This window comes from Camellia sinensis, chromosome 3 (genome assembly GCF_055761805.1).
Source record: "Camellia sinensis isolate YWXY chromosome 3, ASM5576180v1, whole genome shotgun sequence".
NCBI classification, from domain to species: domain Eukaryota; kingdom Viridiplantae; phylum Streptophyta; class Magnoliopsida; order Ericales; family Theaceae; genus Camellia; species Camellia sinensis.
In genome coordinates, this window is record NC_138963.1 from 89,494,104 (window position 1) to 89,521,173 (window position 27,070).

A 27,070-nucleotide genomic window follows, 5' to 3' on the forward strand; every position below is an offset into this window, starting at 1 on the left:
CATAACTGTATATACTTTATTAGATTTCTCTACTGGGTTTTATGCTCACTTATATGGAATTTGGTGCAGAGAAAGATATGGTGATCCCGCCGAGTTGATGGCATGGACGTGGTTGTGAAATGTGCTTGCTCTTACATTTTTGTGTAAATTTTTTTGTAAAGCCAAGGGCTAATGTGTATGGGTCCGAGAGGCCATTTTGTATAGCCGGGCTATTGCCTTTGGACTTGTAAGCCCTTGAGGGCCTTATTCGTTTTGATTTGATGATTTTACATGCTATAGATTCATGTACTAGCTTATCAATCAATGTATAATCGCATGTGAGATTATTTTGTAAAACGTTTGATCTTATGTAATTAGATTTGGTTAATATCTTATTTGGAAGTGGGTTGTTCATGTCAAATTATTTCGGGGCGTTACATAATTCGTCCAAAGAAACATGTCCTAATAAAATGTAAGTCATATAAACTAATAATTTTAAGGAAAAATATCAATTGAATGTATTTATAAAAGTATTTTTAAATTAATGATAAATTTTACATATATTAAAATATAAAATTATTATCAAATGAATGTATTTATAAAAATATTTTTAAATTAATGATAAATTTTACATATATTAAAATATAAAATTATAAACTTTTTTATTAGTTAGCAATTAATTTTAAAGTACAAGTGCAATGTCATTGCCCCTAGTTTTAACCCTCCGCTATAATTCATCTAATCAAACATTTACTTCTTAAAATACATTAAGGATATGGATATGAATGAATTGAATGATAGGTGTTTGTTTGGAATGTGAGAGCCTGCGAAACAGAGAGAAACACTTGTCAGTTTCAGTCGTGATTGGCTGACATTTTGGCTTTTTCTCTCGCTCCCAATTTCGGATAAGACTCGACTGTGTTTGACAGAATTGTTTCCATTTAATGATTTGGACGTATATATTTTTTTGAAAAATTATTCAATAATTTCAGGATATCATATCACTAATTATTTAATTTCATATTATTTTCTTATTTTTAATATAAATTATGAGCTTTTATCTCTTTTTATTAATCAAAATCTTATAAAATATCATGTGTTCATATTTTAAAAATACTGAATAATCACCCTATTTTTTTTTTTACATAAGTTTGATAGTTGTAATTTGAAAAATTCTTGGGTGCAATATATATTGTGGGGGTGATTTGAGAAGTTAATCAAAAATTAATTTTTTGATTTGTTTAGATTTTTTTGTCTTTTTATATATAAAAAAAATATGAGAAGTGACATGACTCAAAATAGATTAAAAGTTAAAAGTTAACTTTTAATTAGTTTCCCAAATCACCTCCGTATATAACTCTAATGTAAAATTACGTAAATTTTATAAATTTGTATAAACAATCTTATAAAAATACATAAGTTAAATAGAAATTCACGTAAATTTACAAAATCATGTAAGTTTTTACAAATTTACGCGAATTTGTGTTCAATTTATGTGTTTTTATAAAATCACCTATTTGATACCAATTTGATGAAACCATTGGAGCTGCAAAAAGTGATTTTTTCACCAAATTTCAAATCTGATGCAAGGTTTAGTGAAGCGTTGGAGATGGTTTTATAATTCATTCTGATGTTAGTTATAACCTATTATGATTTATTTATTTATTTATTTATTTATTGATTATGATTGAAGATGTGTTGCTTGGTTATAATTTACATAGTGGTCATGACTTACAATATCAATACCACAAAGTCATAACTTGTATATACTACATCCCTTTTGAAGGTATATAATAGAAGGACTCATTTTATTAGGTTCCTTGTACCTAGAAGAAAAAAAAAAATACTATTATAATTTTAAGAAGGGATACTATTGTAATTTTATAGAGGATATACATGATACAATCTATATATAGGGGTACTAATATAATTACAAAACTTTAGGAGTACGTGCCCTCCCAGATCCCACCTAGTCTCCTTGTTATTAGGGGCCACATAAGAACGTGTTAAATCAGACCTATCAAAATATTTTTTTTTTATATAAACATTTAAAATTTATTTTAATTTTTCAAATTACATAAAATAATTAGGCTGATCAAAGAAAATATTAAGAAAATAATTTTATCCATAATGCCATAACTAATAAAAAATAAATAATAAACTCAATTTGATGGATACTAAAATCATGCTTTTTCTTCTTTTTTTTCATGAAGTAAAATATTTTGTTAAGAAAAAATAAATATGCAATCAATCACAAAACATTTGTCCCCATACAATAATATTTAAACAGAGAAACTCGAGTGAAAAATCTTTGGTAAGTTCAAAAAGTACTTTAAACATATTTCAGCACATCAAAAATTAATGAAGAAAACAAACCTTAATCAAGGTTTTTTAGAGTGGAGTGGATAAAAAAGTCCACTTAAAAAATGTTGTCCAACCAACAAGAAGCCTAAATTGAAATAGATAAGAGGGCTGTGTTTTTCAACTTTCGTATTTTCATAAAATAAAATAAAATAAAAAACATGAAAGATTTGCATACACACCTTTTATTTTTGTATTAAAATTTCTTAAGAAATTAGCAATTTTCCAAAAAAAAAAAAAAAAATCCTAAAACCGTTTTGTCAAGCAAAGTTATTGTGTAATAAAAAAGAAACATAAAGTAAGAACATAGCAAACTGGCCTCAAGTTTATTGCACATGTTTTGTTTTGTGAGATGGTGTATACAATCTAACACATAATCTAAAAATAAAAAGTAAATATATATATATATATAGTAGTATAATTACCTTGCACTTGTACTTGATATAAGATTTCAATGATTTTTATTTTTATTTTTTAAAAAAATTATAAGAAATTCATTATAATATTTATTACAAAAAGCACACTTTGGAATTTCATATAAGAACTTGCAATCAATTTCGCATAAATTAAACAACAATCTAAGAAGGAACCTCATGTTTGTTTGGCTACTCAAGAGTGGGATTGGATTGCTAATAAACATGTGATAGGTAGGGTTCTTTTCTTTTTTTTTCATTGATTGATGTTTCAAGGTTTTTTATGTATGGGTTGTGTGTTAATGGAATGTGTTTTGTGAATTTGCTTCTTATGGGTCCATTTTTTTGGGGATTTTTTAGGGTTTTCATCGTTTCTTTTGGATCTTCTTTGTTTTATTAGTGTTCATTTGGGAAATAAGTTGGTTTTTTGGCTATTTTAGTCTGGGCTAAAAAGCCTTGTTTGAGAAGGATTTTTTGGCTTTTTTGACTTTTTGTGAAAGAAAGAATGTAATAATTATGAGTTGGATGTGATGTTTTATCTTATTAGATTTAAAAACTTCTTTTATTTTTTTGTAACTATTTTAGTCAAAAAAAACCCAACTTTTTTCTTCCCAAACGGAGCCATGTGAATTTCTTACAAGCACATGTTTCTGTTAAGAATTGAATATACAAGTTTGGATTTGTTTTCCCCTCAAAGAACATAGAAGAGTAAATAAATAAATAACTTTGCCTCAATTTTGTTGTTTATGTTTTTCAATCACAGATAAGAGAGGTACAACAAAAAACTCTTCTTTAGGTGTTCTTTCCCTATCTCTATCAATTCTTTTGTGTTTTTTCTGTCTCATCCATTTACATGTTCTATAACTGTTCTTTCTCACAAGAAATGTTACTATTATTCTGGACTATTATTAATTCTACTAAAGATTGAGATCCTCTTAATTTGATCTTGGTATTTGGAACATTAAATAATAGATTTATTTGATTCTGAGTTTAATTTTGTTTATGAAATTTGGATGGTAGAATGGTGTCAATTTGAAAAAATGTTTGAGATTCACAAAAAACTCACAATAATGTAGTATGATTAGTGTCAATTTTTAATTTGTTACACATGAAATGAAAAAGTTGTTTTTTTCTCAAAAAGTTGTTTGGTATTGTACTTGTGAACTTGTCACTGTGTTACAGCCACTAAATTGAGGCATTTGGTTCTTAATTCTTTTTACGGGTTTTCTACAAGAATTGAATTGTTAATCGTAGGATGACTACAAAAACTTAGTTTTGAAAGATCTCCAGGCTTGTATTGATATGAGTGGATATTGTTACCATTATTAGAACATATGCTGCTGCGCAGGCTGCGCAGCAGCGGCTTCTGTGCGGCAAAATGGGCTCATTTCGAAGCCCATTTTGATAATTCGAACCGTTCACATTTTAGAATACATCAAGTAGAACATGCTTGCAAAAAATCAAGTTAATCGGATATCGTTTACCCATTCATCCACTCACAAATATTATTTATTTTTGTAGATACAAATATAAGTGGATGAATGGATAAACGATATTCGATTAACTTGATTTTTTGCAGACATGTTCTACTTGATGTATTTTAAAATGTGAACGGTTCTCTCTTTCTTAACTGCTTGTGATGTTGTCAATGTTTTAGATGGGATTAACTAGACTCTCCTCAGATATTTCTTGGTCATGTTGATCCTGAACTTGCCATCCAAGCTTTGGATGAACGTAATCGACCAGTGTCACTTTTGCTGGCTTGGCATCACCTATCTGCAGCAGGATGTAAAGCACCCGAGAGTTTATCTACCCATGTTGTTTGAGTTTCAATTTTTATTCACCTGACTTCATTTCAATTACTATAGGCTAGATTCCTCCAACTACATCAGACTCTATGATATAAGGCGTGCCAAATTTTTATTTGTTACACACCTAATGATATAAGACCCAATTCCACTGTCACATCATGGTGGATGAATTTGTGAATTTTTTCCATTTCTTGTTAATTTGGGTTTGTTGGCCTCAGTTTATTTTAAATCTGGTTGTAGTATTACGAATGTGAATTGAAGTGAAGCAACACATGATTAATATCTTTGTTTGGTTATAAATTGCATTAGTTATGTAATATGGACTTATACTGGGGGCATCAATTCTTTTTATAGTTGCAAATTTATAATTAAAAATCTATAACTGATGCAGATGTTTAGAACATTTACCACAACTTGGTACAACACACCACAAATACCTTGCGGGATAATAGACTCTACAAACATTCATAATTTTCACCAATAAATAAAAAAATTAAATTGTAACTATTTATCATATCATAAATTTTCTCAAAGAAAAGATTATATAATGAAGAGAAGCTAATTATTAAACTTTCTTATGCAATTTTTTGTTTCCCTCATGGTAAAGTAATTCAATCTGCCACAAATTACTTGCGTTTTCCCTCAATACTAACAAATATGGTGTTGATTTTTTTTTTTTTATATTGTTTGATTTAATGTTTTAGTATTTTGTATAGATGGATAATATAAGCTCACTACAAAAGGGAAGACAGACCTCATGCATGCATTTGTATCCCTTCAATATATTGTTGCATCCATTAATTATGCATTTGTTGTATACATGGTCATGTTACATGTGGCCTTGGAAACAAAAGAAGCTAGGTTTCAATTGCATAGATCACCTCATCTGTACATGACACAAATTAACCATTTGAATCGGTTGGTCAGAAATAGTGAAGTAAGTTGCCATGATATGCTTCGAATGAATAAGCATACATTCATGTTGTTGTGTGGATCAGTACGAAATGCTAGATTGAGTGATTCCAAATATACTGTCTTAGAAGAGCTAGTTGCTATGTTCTTGAATGTCCTTGCACATCATACTAATAACTGCAAAATCAAATTTAATGTCATGCACAGTGGTCAAACAGTTAGGAAGTACTTCAATGATGTTCTCAAGGCTGTGTTACGTCTCCAAAGTGTCCTACTTAAGGCACCCAAGACAATAACTACTAATTGCACAAATGTAGGTGAAGGTAGTTTCAGATATAACTCATTTACAAATTGATTTAGATAATACATTTTGTTTTTTGAAACGTGTTAATTTGTATATTGTTTTTATATTGTTAGAATTGTCTTGGAGCATTAGATCGAAAGCATGCTAAGGTTCTTGCCTCGGTAGTAGGCAAACCAAAATATAAAACACAGAATGAAAAAATTGTTACAAATGTATTAGGTGTTTGTTTCCAAGATATGCAATTCATATATGTCTTTCTTGGATGGAAAGGGTGCAATCAGTAGACCAAATGGTTGAAAGTGCCCCTGGTATGACAATTACATATCCTTATCTAAATACTCCCTCCGTCCCAATTTGTTGGTCCCTTTTGGGGATTCTAATTTTTTTAAGGGACATGCAATTATTACACTTAAATTTAAGTTTCAAAATATTTTTTCACTAATGCCCCTATCTTTTCAAATTTTTAATATATTTATAATTACTAAAAAGGGGTAGTTTTGGAAAATCAAATATTTTTTATTTTGACTTTTGAAATGTGACCATCATTTTAGGACATCCCAAAATGGTGGACCAACAAAATGAGACAGAAGGAGTAGCATATATTTCTATAACTAAATATTTTTTTACTTACAGAGTGAAATTATCTTATATAGACTACTACTATCTCGTAGATGCAGGTTACACAAATGAGGAGGGTTTCCTTGTACTCTATAGAGGACAACGTTATCACCTTTCCACATTGAGAGATGGGGGTGCCCCACAACTCCACAGGAGATTTTTAATATAAAACACTCTTCTGCTCATGATGTCATTGAGAGGTGTTTTGGGTTACTTAAAATTAGGTGGGCAATTTTGAGGACCTATTTTTACTTTCCAATCAAGACTCAATTCCGCATTATTACTACATTTGCCTTCTCCACAACCTCATAAAATGTGAAATGTTTGTGGATCCACTTGATGATTAGGAAAATGAATCCATAATTCCTCCTCCAATTGAATTAGGAGATGAATTCATTGACGTTGCGAAAGCATATGATCAATGGAGTGATTGGAGAACTACTTTGGCAAACCGAATGTTTAATGAATGGCAAGCAAGCACAGGCCATAGACATAACCTATAAATGGAGAGATGTTTTTTTGTTAAATATTGTTGTATGAACCGTTTTACCTATTATTGGATATTCACTAGAAGACATGTGATTCAACTATTTGGAAAATTTGCTTGTGGTATTTGTAATGAATATTATTTACTTAAATATTGATATATGAAATTTTTTACTTATTATTGGATGTTTACTAGAAGACATGTAACTCAAATATTTGAAAATTTTTCTTGTGGTATTTGTAATATACATTGTTTATGTTGCTTTGTTATTTATGAGAGATGTTTATGTTATGATATACGTATAGGAATGGATAACACAGATGCCACCAAATCAAAGAACAATGCAAAAATGACTCGAAGGTTTTGGAACAAGCGTGAGGAGGAATTCCTCATTGGGGCTATGAAGGATGTGTTCTGAAGTGATCCTAAGTGGAAGTGTGATAATAACCAATTTAGGCCAGGCTTCTACAATGAATGTAAGAAGAAAATCTTACTATCATTTCTTGGAATTGATCTCCTAGCCCCTCCTCACATCGAATCAAAGATTAAGTTGTGGAGGAAACAATATAACACTTTCTATGATATGGTAAATGCTAGTGGCTTTGGTTGGAATGATTGTGAGAAGATGGTCCTTGTCAATATTGATGATGTTTGGTCAAACTATGGCAGGATATAAATAATTTAAATTTGTTTACTTTTTAAAGTTGAATCTATTGTTTTTTTTTTTTTCTTGGTTTGCTTAGTTAACTTTGAATTGTGATAGTTGAAAACTCACTTGTGTAGCGAGTGTTGAACGCAAAAGGAATGAGAAACAAACTGTTTTGATACTATGAAGATTGGCTTATTATGTTTGGGAAGGACAGGGCCACCGGTGAGCTAGCTGAAGATCCGGTTGATTCAGTTGCAACCATGGAAAATGAGGAAGCAATTGGAGAAAAAGGAGACGAGTCCCCTGTGGAACAATTCTGTTTTAATGAAACTGACATTGACTTCAATGTCAGCTTTAGGTAATACAACCAACCCTCTTGACGCGTCTAAAGCTAGGAAACAATGAGTCTGACCTGCTGTGGGGCCAAAGGACTATCTGAGATGGCTATTACTTTTGGAGTATTCTTTGAAAATACTAACAATAGGATGGCAGAGATAGCTCATAGGATAAGGTATTCACATGACCTATCACAGCAAAGGAAGTCAATACAAAACTCTTGAAGCCACCAATAAGTACTAGCCAAACGTTGAGGGCAGTATCAATGACAGTCAAAGATGAGGAACTGGGTGATTTGTTCTTCATTCTAGAGGAGGAGGACAAGATGGAGTGGGTTTGTATGATGTTGGAAAGCTCTATTATTTGAGTATGAAATTAGGTGTATGATGGTCCTTTTGAATTTGTAATATACTATCTCATGCATATGTATTATGAATGTTGCTTTGACAAGGATTATGTAATATAACTTCAGTACATGACCCCTAGGAAGGCACCTTTATGGTGCATAATTTCACATGGAAATGATCAACAACACTAGGTTGTTAGCTATGTTATAAATGATTGTATGTTTTTAGTGATGAATGTTATTGTTCTCTCTTAGAAGATGTAGTAAGATGGTGATTTTTGTCTATATATCAGAATGATAATTTTTGCCTATGTATCTATCATGCACTTGCATTATTTAATATTTAGCTTATTTTGATTTTGCAGAGACTAATTTTTTTTCTTTTTAGATGGGAAAGAAAATTTTCATTGCAAAACCAATAAATGATTGGATCAATCTAATATAGCAGTATCACAAGATTTCACAAAGAGATAAATAACATCCATAGAAGGTAAGGCGGTGATAGCCAAACTGATGAGGCAAATAGCAGATCTGAATTAAGGACTAGATCTAGAGGAAGATGAAGATTGGCGGGGGGAAGGGAGAGGGAGATCAGAGAAGTGGAGGAACCACCGCCGTCTCCCTCTTCCCTTGCAAAAAAATTGAGAGAAACTCAAGAGAATTTTAATTAGGAAGAGGCGCAGGGAATAAGTCACAAGCTAATTCTACAGGTTCAAATTTTTGGCAAGCTTACCCATGCTTATTTATCATTTGGTCAAGCAAATTAGCCATAAGAAAGGCATGCCCATATTTGACAGCCAGGTTCAATACTTAAGCTACCCAGATTTGTTCTTCATGCATTTGTTAGTTTGGGCCTCATCTAGATTTTATTGACAATTGAAGAAGAGCATTTATAGAATTTCACATATTAATCCCAATTAAAGATGACAAAACAGACAAGAACTATTGCCATGGTATTACTAATCCAGTGTTGTAAAAACAAACATTTTTTATCTTACATCTCCAACCTACTATAACCATATTACTAATCCCTTCATTCAATCACACCGTACTCATAATCCCATTCTACCTAATCTGCCAAACAAACATACTTAACTAAAGGAAAAATGCTAAAAATTCAAAATTTTGGCAAATCTATTCACAATCATTGATCTCACATACAGTCTAAAGTTAAACAACTATGATCATAACAAATTTTCAGATTTATGAAAACACATAATCTAAATCCAAATCCTGCCAAATATTGTAAAAATATTCTAATCATCTCAAGGCAACCAAGAAAAACTCGATTTAACACATCAACATACTACTAAGGGGAAATGTGATCGACTTAATAAAATGAGGATGGCTATATATCATCAAATGAATTCCATTATTTTCTAGATATGATGAGGCCTAAATATACTTGTGTATCCACCTGAGAGGTGAAAAAAGCCTAGTGGTATTCATCCCGAGACAAGTATCATATTCAACAACATTAGCTGCCATCTCATTCCACAAACATAGCTCTCACATTATATATAGGTCAAAAGGTAAACTCTGATTATAACAATTTTCACAAATTTATGAAATCACCTAATATAAATAGAAATTCTGCCATATATTGTGAAAATATTCTAATCATCTTAAAGCAACCAAGAAAAACTCAGTTTAATCCATCAACATACTAGTAGGGGAAATGTGACAAACTCGATAAAATGAGAACAGCTACATATCACCGAATGAATTTCATTATTTTTTGGATATGATGGGTCCTACATATACTTGTGGGAAAAAATCTGGTGATATTCATCCCAAGACAAGTATCATTTTCAACAACAGTAGCAGTCATCTCATTCCTTCTCCGACAGTAGAAACCTCAAATTATGCCCTGTTCAGAAAGGCAGCAAAGGTACCTCAATAAAAGGTTCACTACCAACTAGAGCCGGCAATGGATGAGGTTTGGGACAGGGGAGCAGGAATGAAGCAGTGATTTTCATACGATGTAATCGGTGACATTACATTCTAAACACACCATACTTGGTGGTTTCTGGTGCACGGTTCATGGAAGCAGATAGGCAGAGACCTACGATGTTTCTTGTGTCCGCTGGATCAATGATGCCATCATCCCAGAGTCTTGCCGTGGAGTAATAAGCACTACTTTCTTTATCATATGCCTCCACAACTTTTGCCTTGAATTTTTCCTCCTCTTCCTTTGTCCACTGCAACAGAGGAGCACACATGAAGGCCCATGGTAACATCAAAGTACTTGAATAACATACTCCATTTCCTCAAAAAACAAAAACAAAAAGCAAAACAATAGCTATTTGATAACATTGTCAATTTCTTGTTTTCAGTTTACAAAAACAGGAAATAAGTTTTTCTTTCAACAAAAAACTTGTTTGGTGTACACAAAAGTTTTGAAAACAAAAATGAAAAAACATGTTTTGTGACTTGTCGGAGCTGGTAGACAGTGGTGGAGGGTGGACAGATGCAGTGGCCAGCGGTGGGGGAGAATGTCGTCAGAATTCATGGGGTGGCTGGAGGACTGCCAGAACGTGGCTGGAGGTCAACTGTGGTAACTGTCCAATCGTTGAAGCATCACCAGCAGTGACGGGTGGTTGGTGGTGATAGTGGGTGGGTGGTGGCTGGAGGTAGTGGGAAGGTAGAGAGTGAACTTTTTTTGAAAACACCTTCTCTTTTGTTTCCAAGACTATGAAAAATTTTGGAATCAATTCCATTTTTTTCGAAAACAACAGTATACCAAAGTAAGTTTTCATTTTCAATTTTAAAAAAAAAATGAAAACAATAACAGAAATGTTACCAAATGATTAATACACACAGAAGGGAGAATCTTACCTGGATTCCTTGCTTCTTCATGTTGCCCTTTTCTATTTGAGACAGCACACCAGCAGCCTGGACCATGCCAAGAGAACCAAGTAAATAAACGCATGTTCAAGCTAGTTTACATATGGTTTGTGCACAACAAAGCACATTACAGGATTGAGAACTCGAAAGCATAATGCTTATATTTGGTCTATCCAGGATTTTTGAAAACACATATCAGGAAACCAACAAGAACATGAAAAGTCAAGAGTTAGGAAGAATGACAAGACTTGACAATAATGGATTTTCGTAGAGAAATAGTAATGCATGCAAAAAAGAGGCAACCTGAGGACCGCCCATCACTGATATTCTAGCATTTGGCCAAAAGAACAGGAAGTTGGGACTATATGCACGCCCACACATTGCGTAGTTTCCAGCACCAAAGCTTCCACCAACAATAACAGTAACTTTAGGAACCTGTGCAGGAAGTGATTGGAAAAAAAGATAATTTCAAAAAAGGAGGACAAGAAACAAGAGAAGAAAGTAAAGAAGCAGAAATAACAGTTCCATTTCCACGATGATTTCGGAGTTCTATGTTATAGAAATAGGGAAATGTACACATTTCTGAAAAGAAATTCTGGAATTTTTATGACTTAACATGATTAAATAGTATATTTTATTGCAGAAATGAATTAGACATAGAAGAGCAAAAAGTGGAAGAAATTAACCTTTGCACAAGAGACTGCCATCACCATTTTCGCTCCAGATTTTGCTATACCATTTGCCTCAGATTTTGAGCCGACCTACCATATACCAAAGCTTAGCAATTCAATGGTTAATTTAATTTTCATGAGCTTCATAGCTCAAGGATTATGATTCCCACAAAAAGGAACAACAGGGAAAAGACATAGCAGGAACAAGCTCAATAATTAAAATGATAGACTAGATGAACAATTATAAATATAAAGGTCATTCCAAGAGAAGCAAAGGAAGAATGGCATCCAACTTAGTTCAACCTAAACTAACAAGTTTTACTCACATCTATTTGATTTGCATTTCTTACCTTGAAAAATTAATGACATGAAATTGATGGAAAACTTCATCCAAGGATTAAATACAAGATAAGTTGAGATGGGATACCATAAATCCTGTGATGTTCTGGAGGAAGACCAAAGGAATGTTACGTTGAGTACATAATTCAATGAAATGGGCTCCTTTCAGAGCAGATTCATTAAATAATATACCATTGTTTCCAAGGATTCCAACAGGCTGTCCAAGAATTCTAGCAAAGCCAGTTACAAGGGTCTGCACAAAAGGAACTGGGATTAGCATATTATAAAATATTGGAAGCAAATATAATTAACAGAGTCTTCCAGAATACAAATGACCTCACAGTGCCATACAATTTCTTGAATTCATCAAATTCACTCCCATCAACAATGCGAGCAATAACCGATCGTATGTCAAAAGGCTGCTTGAGGTCTGTTGGTGCAATTGAACGAAGTTCCTTCACATCATATAACGGTTCTTTATAATCAGATATAATATTTTGCAATCCATTTATCATTCCTTGATTCCCAGCACTGTGCATGTTCTTGATGATATTCCTCCCTATAGCAAGTCCATGCAATTCATCTACAAGATAGACATAAAATCTCTTATACCATCACTATCACAAAACAAAGTTGGGGGTGGAGCATTTCTGCTTGTCTATTTTAAAGGCTTAAGAAGCATGACAATTTAATATACTGTCCGCTTTCTTATTTTTCTTTTCTTTTCAGTTTTTCCTGCCAGAGAGAATATACTCCCATCGAATTATCTTCACCACTAGCTTATGGACGTGCTCTATCTGATTCACAATAGTTGCAATCTTTATCTGATACAGTGAAGTTAAATTCCATCAATTGGGTGTGGTAATTATAGTAATAATAATAAGGTTAAAAGACTTCTGTGGTTGCAGCCTCATTTCTCAAACAAGTCTATTTGCCAAATTCATTTTGTATTGCACTCTTATCAGAATGGCTTCTTATCATGAAATAAAGTTATGCATTATCACAACAAGATTTTATTAAAATTTTAAACTAGGTTTAAATACATTTGAACTTTTTGGATAACACTTGCTGAAAGAATTTAATCAACCAACAATGTGCTAGAACCTCAGATAAAAACTGAAGGTCTCATCACATATTACATACCACTGCATCCATTTTAAGGCATGTAAATTATCTTTCTTTCTTTTTTTTTTCTTTTTTTTTTGGCTTCAAGGTCAATGCAATTTCCAATGTGGGACTATTGAAACATGGACAGGGTATTACTTACAAAAAGGCAGCTAATCAGACATAACAGCTTCTCTGAGCAAATAAAGAGCTTAATGGTTAAAACAATCTTAGGTCCCTTGTTTTGTCAATTCCGCGAACTAACACTATTTGAGTTGTATTGTTGAGTGTTCTTCAAACCTATCAATTTTCATGGACAGGTTGAGCGGTGGTTTGTGCGCTCGAGCGCTGAAATGGATCATCCAGTATTTCAAGCTTAGCTCTAAGATACTGGGAGGTTGCATTTACCGCTCGAGCGTGAACTCTTGTGCTCGGGTGAAGTGGCAAGTGTACTCTTTGTTACAACCACCTTTTAGACACACTGCTCGAGCAGTCTTTCGTGCGCTCAAGCGGTCTTTGCGACACAGTTTGCTTTAAACCGCCTCAGATGCACAATTCAAGTTTTACCTCTTCCATATCTCAAAATTGAGACCTAAGAAAGTTTTACTTGTTATGCGAGCATTTTTAAAATCCATTGATGAGAAAGTTTGGCATTCCATCATCTATGGGTGGGATGAACCTATTGTAACCATTGAGGATGTCATAATTCCCAAACCAATTGATAAATGGGATACAAACGATTATCAAAACGCGAGTTGGAACAGTAAAGCGCTCAACTCCCTCTTTTGCTCCATCATCCCAAAGGAGTTCCGGCATATTTGCACTTGTGAAGTTGCAAAAGAGGCTTGGGACATTCTTGAAACGATTCACGAGGGTACTACTTCGGTTAAGAGATCAAAACTTCAATGTCTCACCTCCGCTTTTGAAATTCTTTTTATGAATGAGGATGAAACGTTCAATAATTTTTATGCAAAACTCAATGACATCATAAATTCTTATTTCACTCTCAATGAGAAAATTCCCGAGTCTCGTGTTGGAAAAATTCTGAGGTCATTACCTGATCAGTTCCAATAAAAAATGACAGCTATTGAGGAAGCTCAAGACGTTGAGAACCTCAAGCTGGATCAGTTGGTTAGAAACTTGCAAACTTCTGAGGCACATTTGATTTCTAAGAAAAAGAAAAGGAAGTTGTGGCTTTTTCTAGTGCTCGTGAGGTTGTTAAGAATCTGGAGGTTGAGAATGATCTAGAGGCTGAAATGACAACTTTGTTTACCAAACAATTGAAAAAAAATTTAAAGAAAAAGAGCCTAATTTCAAGGGCACTAATTCTAAGGATAAGGGTAATGATAAGCTCAAAATTGTTCTAAAACTTGAGAAGAAGATTATGAGAGGTCAAGGAGTCAAGTGCTATGAATGCCAAGGGTTTGGGCATATCGCTCTTTACAGTCCTTCCAAGAAAAATAGAAAGAAAGTCTATACTGTGACTTAAGATGATGAGAGTGGGTCAGAGCAAGAAGCTGATCAAACCGAATCCAGTGAAGATGGAGATGGTAGCTCCATGGCATTCTATTCTAGCATCCCTCAACCAACACCCAAGCTGGTTGAGTTTGCACGACGTGCTAGTCTTCATCGTGCTCCTACCTCTGATGGGAGTAACTACTTGTATTGGAAGTGTAGGATAAGGGTCTTTCTCAAAGCGTGGGATTCGGAAGGATGGAGCACCATTGAGGAAAATTTTGAAGCAGCATTTGTGATTGACTCAACAATTCATCAAAGAATTGTCAAGCCTATTGAGGAGTGGAGTGCTAGTGAAAGGGTAGACATGGAGAGTAGCGCGTGTGTCTTGAATACCATTCGAAGCACTCTTAGAAGAAGAGCGACAAAGCATCTCTCATTGTGAGAATGCAAAAGATGCATGGGCTACTCTAATGTAATTTCATGAAAGAGTGGAATCATCTTCACAAGCATATAGTTCTTCTCATTTCAATGCTCTTGTTGCTCGATTAGATATTCTCAAGGAAGAAGAGAAACAAAAGTATGATGTGCCTTTGCTTGAAAATGTCATTGATGAAGAATCCTCTAAGAGTGATGACGAGATAGATGGTGAAGAGCTTCAACAAGCTTATGAAAAGTTGTACAAAGAATCCCTCGATTTGACTATGTTAAATGACAAACTCACTACCAAACTCAAGGCATGTGAGAGTGAGAATGTCCAACTAAAGGGAGAAATTTCTGAGGCTAGAAATGACGTCATCAAGATCTCCAATAATCGACAAACTCTTTGTGCTAAACTTTTGACTTGTGAAACCGAGAAGGATGAGTTATTGAAGATTTATGTGGTGTATGAAGAAAAAAGATTGAGACTCGAGAAATGTCTCAAGTTGCTTTGGATGAGCTAGTTATCAAGAAAGAGAAAGAACTCAAGGATGCTAAGGCAAAAATTGATTTTTGGAACAAAGGATCAAAAACATTGGATATCATTGGATCTCAACAAATGGGCTTTGACAAGAGTGGAATTGGCTTTGGTGTTGACAAATCGCAAAAGTGGAATGCTTCCATATCTCATGACAAAAGGACTCAAGGAAAGGAGAAGCAAAAGATACAACAAGATGATGAGTCTCTTCACCGTCCCAAAGTTGGTATGGCCAAAGAAAGGAAGGTAAATCCGGTATTCATTTGTCATCACTGTGATAGGTATGGCCACATTCGCCCTTATTATTATGAGTTGTTTGATAGAGTGTCCCAAAGAGGTAGAAGAATTCTAATACCTCTTGGATTAGGAGACAACCCTACATGTCAAGGCAGAATACCTTTGATTGAAATGGTGTTCACGATGCTAAGACATCACTCAAGAATCATGGTGACTCCTCTCTAGTTAAGACTAGAAGAGTGTAGGTGAGGAAGAGTGACTTGACTTGTTTTGTTGTTCACATGGCTTATAAATTATAAATCATGTGACTCACGCATGTGGTATCTTGATAGTGGTTGCTCTCATCTCATGTCCAATGACAAATCCTACTTCACATTCGTTGATAAGTATGAAGGAGGAATTGTCACATTTGGGGACGGTAGCACTTCTTGAGTCATTGGCAAGGGCTCTAAAAGTGCCCCTACAGTCTTCCGAAGTTGGATATTGTGTTGCTTATTGATGGTCTTAAGGTTAATCTTTTAAACATTAGTCAAATGTGACTCACATCATGAGGTATTGTTTTCAAAAGATGAATGTCAGATTTTGGACAAAAAGGGAAATACCGTCATGCATCGTGTTTGCACGTCTAATAATCGCTATAGAATTGTCACCATGAGTGATCTCACATGTCATTCGGCCATCATAAGCAATCTAGACGTATGGCATCAACGGTTAGGTCACATCAACTTCAAAGACCTAGCCAAGATAGCCAATAAGGAGCTAGTGTGAGGAGTGCCTAAATTGGGTAAGTCTTTGAACCAAGTGTGTGGGCCATGTCAATTGGGCAAGCAACCTCGAGCCCCTCATAAGCAGGTGAACAACCTTACAACCAAACGTTCTCTTGAGTTGGTTCATATGGATCTTATGGGACCCACTCATACTGAAAGCAATAGAGGTAAACGATATATTTTCTTGACGGTTGTTGATTTCACTCGTTTCACATGCATAAACTCTTTACAAGAAAATTAGATACATTTGATGCTTTTAAGTCCTTGGTCCTAAGAATCCAAAATGAACAAGGTGTTACCATTGGGTATATCACAAGAATCTGAACTGATCATGGCCGTGTGTTTGAGATTAAATCTTTTTCGAATTTTTGTGATATGCATGGGATCAAGCATGAATTTTCTGCTCCTATTACTCCACAGCAGAATGGGGTTGTTGAGAGGAAGAACCGAGTGGTTCAAGAAATGGCTAGGGTCGTGCTCCTAAGCAAGAAAGTCCCTGTCAACTTTTGGGCCGAAACCTTGAATACCGCGGTTTATGTTGTGAATCGTGTGTATTTGAGGCCTGGTACATTACAAACCCCATATGAGCTATGGAAAGGTTTGAAACCTCGTGTAAAATATTTCAAAACTTTTGAGAGTAAGTGCTATATTTTTAAAGATAGAGAACCTTTGGGCAAGTTTGACTCTCGTAGTAATGAAGGTATTTTGCTAGGATATTCAACCACTAGTAGAATCTTTCATGTCTATAACCTTTGAACTCTATCTATTATGGAATCTATCAATGTGGTTGTAGATGACACAGGTTCTCCTATGACATCCATTCATGAGGAGGAAGAAGTTGATCTCCTAACATCCAATGTGGCTTCACCAAGCCAAGGAGAAGCTCAAGTTTAAGATCAAGGTGTACAAGCATCATCTCCTATGGCAAGCCCAACTTCAAGGTGTGCACAAGAAGACATATCCATTGGCACCTCATCCTCTTCTCCACTCACTTGTTGCACAGGATAATTCAGTTTCACTTGTTGATTATGATGAGATGTTTGCCCCCGTGGCACGTATCGAAACTATTTGTATCTTGGCTTGGTGAAGCCACATTGGATGTTGGGAGATCACTTCTTCCTCCTCATGAATAGATGCCGTAGGAGAACCTCTGTCATCTACAACCACATTGATAGATTCCATAATAGATAGAGTTTGAAGGTTATAGACACAAAAGACTCTACTAGTAGTTGAATACCCTAGAAAAATACCTTCATCACTACGGGAGTCAAACTTGCCCAAAGATTATCTATTTTAAAAAATATAGCACTTACTCCCAAAACTTTTGAAGTATTTTACATTAGATTTCAAACCTTTCCATAGCTCATATGAGGTTTGTAATGTACCGGGCCTCAAATACACACGATTCACAACATCAACTGCGGTCTTCAAGGATTCGGCCCAAAACTTGAGAGGGACTTTCTTGCTTAGGAGAATGACCCTAGCCATTTCTTGAACCACTCGGTTCTTCCTCTCAACAACCCCATTCTGCTGTGGAGTAATAGGAGCAGAAAATTCATGCTTGATCCCATGCATATCATAAAAATCCAAAAAAAAAAAAAACTATTCTCAAACTCCGGATTCTTAACAACTACATGAGCCCTACAAAAATCAACAACTTCCTTTTGTTTTTTCCTTAGAAACCAAATGTGCCTCATAAGTTTGCAAGTTTCCAACCAATTGATCCAGCTTGAGGTTATCAACGTCTTGAGCCTCCTCAATGGGGGTGTTTGGTCTGGCTTAATTTGAACAAATTATAGCTTTTAGCTTCTAAAAAGCTACTACAGAGTGTTTGGTTAAGATTAAGGCAAACAACTTAAGTTTTATAGATTTTTTTCTTACATAAAAAAGTCGAAAATCAGAAGCGGCATGGAGCAACTTCCGCAACTAAATTATGTGGAGGGGTGTCAAAATTACTTAAATGCCCTTCACTAATTTGAAGTATCACCAAATTGCCATTATTCTCTGAGAGAGAGAGAGAGAGAGAGAGAGAGTGGCGATTTCCGACGAGGTAGATGATTTCCGGCGTTATGAACCAGATCTCTCGCTCTCTCTCTCCCCCTCTCTCTGATGTTGTTCTCTGGCTGTGCTATGAAACCCATCGCGATTTGAAACCATCGTGAGTGACGATGGACAGCATGGCGATCAACGGCGTGACGATGAAACCCTTCTTCTTCTCCTCTCCGACGTCGGGATCTGAAAACCTTCTTCTCCTCTCCGATGTCGCAATCGCGATCAACCGTAGTTGTCTCTCTCTTTGCGATCGCGATCAACGACAAGTCTCTCTCTCTCTCTCTCTCTCTCTCTCTCTCTCTCTCTCTTCATGAACAACCCTCTCTCTCTCAGTGTTCACTCCGGTTTTGCAGAGGGCTGCTAACGGCAGGGTTTGGTATTTGTAGGATGAGGAGGAGGAGAAGAAGGGCGCAGCCGGCGGTGGCTAGGGCTGCTGGTGGTAGGGTTTGGTATTTGTAATGAATTATTAAATTAAAAAAAGTTAACAATTTTTTTATTATTAATTAATATTAATTGTAATGAATTAATAATAAATTAAAAAAAATTAACAATTTTTATATTATTAATTAATATTAATTGTAATGAATTAATAATAACTTTAAAAAATTAACAATTTTTATATTATAATTTGTATTATAATGAAAAAAAAAATAATCACAAGTCTTAATTAATTGATATTTTGTGCATAATGAAAAAATAAATCACAATTTTTATATTAATTGGCATGTAATAAAAAAAAATGAAGAAAATGAAATAGGTTAACAATTTTTATATCTAATAAGGGTAAAAAAGACATTATACAACAAAAAGCTATTTTACATCTTATTAAACAAACACTACTCAACAACTTAAATCTATAATCTAACAGTTATACCAAACAGGTTAACAACTTCTGATTAAATCTATAATCTATTAAGTTATAAGTTATAATCTGTTTTAACAGCCGCACCAAACGCCCTCAATAGCTGTCACTTTTGATTGGAACTGATCATGTAATGACCTCAGAATTTTTCCAACACTAGGTTCATGGATTTTTTCACCAAGACAGAAACAGGAATTCACAATGTCATTGAGTTTTGCATAAAAATCATTAAACGTTTCATGCTCACGCATGAAAAGAATTTCAAAAGCGGAGATGAGACGTTGATGTTTTGATCTCTTAACCGAAGTAGTACCCTGGTGAATCGTTTCAAGAATGTCCCAATCCGCTTTTGCAACTTCACAAGTGCAAATACACTGGAACTCCTCCGGGGTGATGGAGCAAAAAAGGGAGTTGAGCGCTTTACTATTCTAACTCGCATTTTTATAATCATTTGTAGCCCATTTATGAATTGGCTTGGGAATTATGACATCCACAATGGTCACTCGTTCTTTGATTCATAAAGAAAAATAAATTAATTCAGACTCTTAATTGAGAAATTTGAATATTGGGATTCAGCCATCAAAACTAATCAGAACATATCAATGCTAATAAATCCTTCATAGCTAGTACAATGACAACTTTCCATTAGACTACAAATCAATTGTGTTAATAGAATGGTCAAGAAAACCACAAGTTGAGAAATGGCCAATATGATGTAACGATCACACGATAACTGAAAAGGAATACCTTGAGCAAAATAATCTGAAACACCTGACGTCTTGCAATGCACTGTTGCACCACCCAAATCCTCTGCAGAAACTTCCTCTCCAGTAGCAGCCTGTCAGGACTTACATTTAGCCAAAACCCACAGCTTTGACAAAAACGTGCACATGTAGAAAGCAATATAAACATAGTATATACACACCTGAAATGCTCATGAATTAGATACATATTATGCATATGGGAAATTCTATTTGCACACCACTAGTTGTGTACGTACACACTATCTCCTCACTATTTGCTCAATTTACACCACACCCAAATTAAAAGTTTTGATTTTGTCTTAATACACACCACAGTTTTTCAAATAATACCAAATTACCCTCTTCACCAACAAACCCTAACCGTAACCCTAACCCTCCAGTTGCCGCCCTCCACAGCCTCTCTCCCCTCCCACCACAAACCACCACATACACCACCAGCACTTGCAGCCCCCCCTCCCTCTCCAGCCCCTCCCCCTTCCTCTTCTTTGTCTAGATCTAAAAACCCTAGGGTTTTCTTTTTCTCTCTTATATTCCCTCTCTCTAAGGCAGAGGAGTATAGGGGGGCTAGATAGTGATAGAGGGGGTGGGGAGATGGGTAGCGATGGCAGAGCTGAGCAACAGGGTTGGCCGCAATGGCTGGGATGGGGGCAGGGCTATTCGCGATGGTAGAGAGTCCTTGGTGGCTACGATGGTGGCTGGGGAGGAAAACGGTGGTGGTGGTGGCTGGTAACGGCGGTTAGAGGTGGAGATCAAGCAGCAGAAGATAAAGGCAGTGTTTGGTGATGATGGTGGTAGTTGGTGGTGTGTAGGGAGGTATGTATTGAGAGATTAGGGTTTAGAAAATTGTCCAAAATGGTAATTTGATTAAGGGTCACAAATGTAATAAAAATAAATAAAGGGATGTTGTGCACTAACAGAGATTGTGGAGTGCAAATAGAATTTCCCCATGCATATATACAATTGTTGAGGTAAGCATGTTCACATCTCATAAAATATCTAGAAGAAACAAAAGACAGAAACAAGGCATGAGGCATTATGGATCACAAGAAGGTCATGACAAACCTTCACAAGTGGAGGTCCAGCTAGAAATATGGTTCCATTTCCTTTTACCATTACACTTTCATCGGCCATTGCAGGTATGTAAGCACCACCTGCTGTGCAAGAACCCAATACCAGTGCAATTTGAGGAATACCTTCAGCAGACATTACAGCTTGATTGTAGAAAATTCTACCAAAATTATCCTTGTCAGGAAATACGTCAGCCTGCTTTGGAAGAAAAGCACCCCCACTATCAACAAGGTATATACATGGTAGATTGCATTGAGCTGCAATCTCTTGTGCCCTAAGATGCTTCTTAACAGTGATGGGATAGTAAGTTCCTCCCTTAACGGTAGGGTCATTTGCCACAAACATACAAAGTCTTCCATGTACCGGTCCAATTCCAGTGATTATCCCAGCAGAGGGTAAGGGTTCATCATATAGTTCATGGCCTGCGAGCTTAATCCATGAAACATAGAATATTATGAGCAGAAGCATCACAAAATAAGTTAAATGAAACATCAAGTCCAACTAGTGCTAATAAGAATTTTCATTAACAGTGGAACTTTCATTAACAAATGATAATAAGAATTTTCAAGTCCAGAATTATGAAGGTAAAGCTGTCGGAGTGAGGTTGTGCCTGTGTATGACTGCTAAATTAATCGTCTAGGACTAGTAGCGTTTGCTTTACCAGAGAAGGATTTTTTGCTTATTTTTCATATAACCAGTAAAGATGGAAACTGGCTTCATCAACCTTAGATGAAAATCCAACCCTTGTAAATAATGAGTGAATAGTTAGGTTGACTTATTTCTAAGGCCAAGTTTGGGATGTTCCAAAAAAGTCAAAAAGTCAAAAAGTTACTCAAAAAGTTAAAAAGTTAACACTATTCACCAAAAGTCAACAATTACGGCTGCACAACTCCCAATTCAAATTTTTCCCTACAAATCAATTTTTACAATTTTTTATTACACATTTTTCAATAAAAAGTCAAAAAGTTAACCCAAACATCCATATTTTCAACCTCAATTTTTTAGTCCAAAAAGACAAAAAGTGCACTTATTTAGTCTTCCCAAACTTGGCCTAAGATTCAAGTGTTCTTAAAGATTTTATGTGTAACTGTTCAAAACAGCAAACCAAACAATTTTTTTTTCAAAATCTTAATATTTGGGAATTATAGTATCCACTCATTTTCTTTTCTTTTTTCAATCTAAAATCAACCGTGTCAATGTCTTTGTAATGCTTTCCAAGATCACCAATTATCCTAAAAACTTAAGCGGTTAGGAAATGAGCCCAACAAAGTATAGCAAATTAAACCTCTTCCTCACGTGCTTACCCTGTCTTGCATGTGAAAAGGCAAACAAACCGAAAGAACAAGGTGCATCAAAACAGACAGAACAGAGTGCAGTTTTGCAGACATATTTGAACCCAAAGACCTCTCAGAACCCGAGCACTTATACCATGATAAATCACCAATTATCCCAAAAACTTGGACTGTTAAAAAATGAGACTACCAAAACTTTTTGGTTGGATGTCTTCAATAATTGAAATGCTAGCTAATTTGGTAATACCATTTAATCCGACAGTTAAATGCTTTCTTACGCTATACTTGGTTCACTGGAATGAGATGAAATGATCATTCGTTCCGCTCCCCTATGAAACGATCATTCCTTACAATGACCAATGATCACTTCATTTGCAATGTAATTTTTATTATTTTTTTAGTTAGAGAATGGATATTACGATAGAATGATTATTCTATTTCACTTAATTCTTGTGACAACCCCACCACGCATAATATTTTGCATTTAATTAATTAAGGAGATTTGAATTTTAGTTGCCTATTATTCTGATTTAATTGTGGAATTGTTGAGCATTATTGAGTCTAATTCGAATATGATTTTGTTGGGGATTTATTTCGGAATTAGAAATTGAAGACCTAAATGGCTTAAGAAGGTATAATAGTAAGTTGAATAAGTTTAATTTTAACTATTGAATCACATGGAAGCTTAATAAAATATTCGATTCAGTTTAGTAAAATTAAGATTTGATTAATTGGGTCCAAATTGGAATTAATTAACTTAAATTAATTACAAGGTTTGGAAATTGTGATTATTCTGGATTAAAATTGCTTGTAAGGTGTCTTATTTGTATATGTGATTTATTGAGAGGAATTTTGAGCTGATCTAAAATTAAAGGCTTTAATGATTTGAGAAATCAAAATTAATGATGTCACTAAGTTTAATTTAATAATTTGAGCCTTTTGGAAGTTTGATTAAAAATCTGATTCAAATTGATGAAATTAAATATGATTGATTGGGCCTTAATTGAAATTAATTAGACTAATTGAGTTATGTGGGAAATGATCAATTAAGACTAAGTATGGCTAAATGTGGTTTAATTAAGCTAATTGTGTAATCAAGAGTTAACCTAATCCTACTCATGTGATTAATTGCGATGTGGTATATAGAGGATCCTAGCCTAGTGTGTGTGTACATGTAAGTGTTGTGTTGGAGCCTTAATGTGCAAGTGTGTGCACGTGTTACATTGTTAAGAAGTGAGGTGTGTGTGTGTGTGTGTGTGTGTATGTGTATTTTGATGAGTCAAGAGGTTAGACTCATTCTTCATTCATTCATTTCTGCTGGAGGAATTTTAGAGAGACAGAGAGACAGAGAACTCCACTCTAGAGAGAGAAAGCTCAACACTAGTGTAAAATTGAAGAAGAATTGAAGATGCTAAGGGAAATCACTTCTAATCTCTGAAATCGAAGCCTTAGGTAAGGAATTCATGCTCATATTTTGTAAAGAATCCTCCATGCATCATGAATTAAGAGAGTTATAGAATAAATTCCATGGTTTTTGTAAGAAAATGGGTTTTGAACAAAGAAAATGGGTTGCACGCATGTTTATGGAAGTTTATGTTAGATTTCATCATTTTGTTTTGGATTTTGAAGCTTTAAAGCATGAAAGCTTGTATATTGCATATGATTTCAGAAAAATTCATGGTTTACATACTTGATTTCATATTTTGTTCATTAAAGAAAAGAAGCTCGGAAAATCTTTGCATGCATGAAGTTTTGGTTCAATCTTTGACAAATTAATGAAGTTTTGAGCATATGATTTTTAAAGGGGTCATGTATTTGTGTTTTTCAAAGTAAATCCATGTTTTTGAGCAAGCCATGCATGACCCCAAGTTTTGAAATGGAGTTTGGAAGCTCAAACTTTCAGTTTTGAAACCCAAATTTTTCACAGACCACTCGAGCGACTAAGTGGTGGCTCGAGCGAAAATTACGAGCTTTCATAACTTTTGCAGTCTTTACAAACCGCTCAAGTGACCAATTGGTGGCTCGAGCAAACTCACCATATGTTTGCTAGTCGCTCGAGCGACCAAGTGTTGGCTCGAGCGCACATCTGACCCATCCAGCATTTTTGCAGACTGTGCGCATTTTTGTTCTCATCTCTTACCAAGCATTCTTAGGCATGAGTTAAGCCTCATTAAGGATTATTAAACCAAGAACCAATATAAGTTAATTGATTAAGAAGTAAAGAATGAATTCAGCTTATTGAAAAGAAAGAATAACTGAAGTAAGATTTGATCAAATCAAGAGAGTAATATTATGCTTCGATGTGTTCGTTTGTGTGCTTTGTGTAGGTTGATCATCCAAGGAGTTATATTCATTCAAGCCCACTGTGAGTGATATCTCTATAAAGATATGTTTGAAATGTATTTTAAAAATTGTTACATGAATAATTTTATGAAATGTTATTTTATATGAATGAATGAATGTCCCTTTTTGAAAAGTATTCATGGCATCCTTTAGTGAGGCTCTCGCCTGGGAAAAACAATACCATAGCCCTTCAATTATTGGAATTACAAAGATCTCTGACGTTAGACCCAAGTGGTCCCTTCGTTAAACCCGAGTGGTCTCTTCGTTAGACCTTGATGGTCCTTTTGCTAGACCTTGATGGTCCCTTTGATTTAGGCCTTCAGACCCCTTCGTTACTCTATTGGATGTACCACGAATGTTGTTTTGATACTAAATTTTGATATGGAAAATGCTCTGTTTGAATTCGATATATAAGTCATTTGATAATGTATGGATTTTGATATGACAAATGTCCAATTTGAATTCGTTATATGATATTTGGAAATGTAAGATATGGCAAATGCTTTGATATTTTAAAATGATATAAGATTCGTTTTTGGAAATTGTAAGACATATTTTATATTATGATGGACTTCATTTATTAACCTCTTTATTTAGTATTACTCACTGGGCTTTAGCTCACCCCCGCTCCCTTATATATATATGTAGGTGAGCAACTCGAAGATCAGCATTAGAGATTGTCTCAGAGTCCGCTCTTTTGGTCAAGCCACCCAAGATGTGCCTCCATGTTGAGGCTTTAGCATTTGTTCTTGTTAAGTCTTATATGTATGATCTGAGATGTATAAGATATGCATCTGTGTGTATATATATTAAAGTGTAAATGGACAATATTATTTTTTTGCTTCCGCTTCGGGCCTCGATATTATTTAAATATTTTAAAATTTTGTCATTGAGGCCGTAGGTAATCTATGATTACTGGCCGGTCGACGTCCCTAACCTCTACGAGCGAGTTGCGGTCGTGACAATTCAGCGAACCAAACACTAAATTAGACTAGAATTATGACATAACTTCAAAATTGTTCCACCACTGTTCAGACATTTAATTGAATTTTGATCACCATTGTAGTCCCCATCAAAAGGGCTACAAAGAAAATGTAAAATTTATATTTAAAAAAGAAAAAGGGCAAATGTACAAAGAGAGAGAGAAAGAGAACCTGAGAAAGCTCAAGGAAAGAAGAGCCAGGGTCAAGGAGGCGATCGATTCTCTCTCTGGGCAGAAGCTTATTCCTACTCCTGTTTCTCTTGACAGCTACTGCCCCTCCTCCAGCCATAACCTATCCAAACAAACACAATCTGTAAACACCATACTCTATATATATATACACACACAGAGAGACATGGATGAAGAGGAGGGAGGGGACCTTGTTGATGTGGGATTGAAGGTCGGAGATGAGGGCATCCATGGCCTTGGAGTTGAGAGAGAAAGATTCGGAGGTCCGATCGAGGATATCGGGGAGGACGCCCAAACAGAAGTGTCTTCGCGTGTGGAGGAGAAGTGATTCGATTAAATTGGGGTTTTGTATCCATGAAATTGGTTTTGATGGGGCTGTCGTTGTTGTTATTGTTGTTGTTGCTCTTCTCAGCAGCACCACTCTATTCATTTTTGAGATTCTGGCTTGCTCCTCTTCTTGCTCTGCTTATCTCTCTATTCGGCAACATCACTGTCCTGCTTTATATCCTCTTCGCTAGCTTGCCTGTAATACATATCCAATTCTCGATGCTATAAATTTAATTTACTATGTTTTTTTTTCTTATAAGATGAGGATATGGTTTTGATGAGAGTTGCAGTGGTTAGGTTGCAGGTATAGATTCTCCGTGACCAAATGTGTTTTAAGGGGTCAGTACAACAACACTATCATTTGTGGTTGAAATAATGGAAAATGCATTTTACCCCTGGGGTGACACCCAGTGAGGTGTCAGCTGAGGGTTGGTTCGAAAAAAATAGTTTTTCTTTTTTTTTTTTTTTTTCGACCAGTGGGGGCGCGCCACGTCACTGGGGGCGCGACCCCCACTGGGTGTATGAAGCAGTGTTGTGAAATAATACATGGGTTGTGCTACAGACCCCAGTGGGGGGTCAACCCCCAGTGACGTGGCA

At 35.1% G+C, this 27,070-nt stretch overlaps 1 protein-coding gene across 1 annotated transcript; it reads right to left on the minus strand.

The window, feature by feature from the left end:
- Window positions 1–9,797: 9,797 nt before the first annotated feature.
- MCCB (3-methylcrotonyl-CoA carboxylase) lies at window positions 9,798–26,838 on the minus strand. The gene is made up of 10 exons (XM_028245258.2): window positions 26,337–26,838; window positions 26,130–26,249; window positions 21,335–21,769; window positions 20,256–20,346; window positions 12,415–12,656; window positions 12,162–12,326; window positions 11,750–11,824; window positions 11,367–11,498; window positions 11,055–11,111; window positions 9,798–10,417 (listed from the first exon to the last, which is right to left on the minus strand). The coding sequence occupies exons 1-10, from the start codon at window positions 26,574–26,576 to the stop codon at window positions 10,214–10,216; spliced, it is 1,761 nt and encodes a 586-aa protein (XP_028101059.2). The 5' UTR covers window positions 26,577–26,838; the 3' UTR covers window positions 9,798–10,213.
- Between the last annotated feature and the right edge of the window lie 232 nt (window positions 26,839–27,070).

What these genes read in the sequence shown, in the direction of transcription:
- MCCB (XM_028245258.2), bottom strand. Translation starts at nt 26,576, where the DNA reads ATGAATAGAGTGGTGCTGCTGAGAAGAGCAACAACAACAATAACAACA. An exon ending in TTCAGATTATTTTGCTCAAG is followed by an intron (nt 12,657 to 20,255) that starts GTATTCCTTTTC and finishes TCTATCTTGTAG; the next exon opens with ATGAATTGCATGGACTTGCT. An exon ending in TCAAGAAATTGTATGGCACT is followed by an intron (nt 12,327 to 12,414) that starts GTGAGGTCATTT and finishes CCTTTTGTGCAG; the next exon opens with ACCCTTGTAACTGGCTTTGC.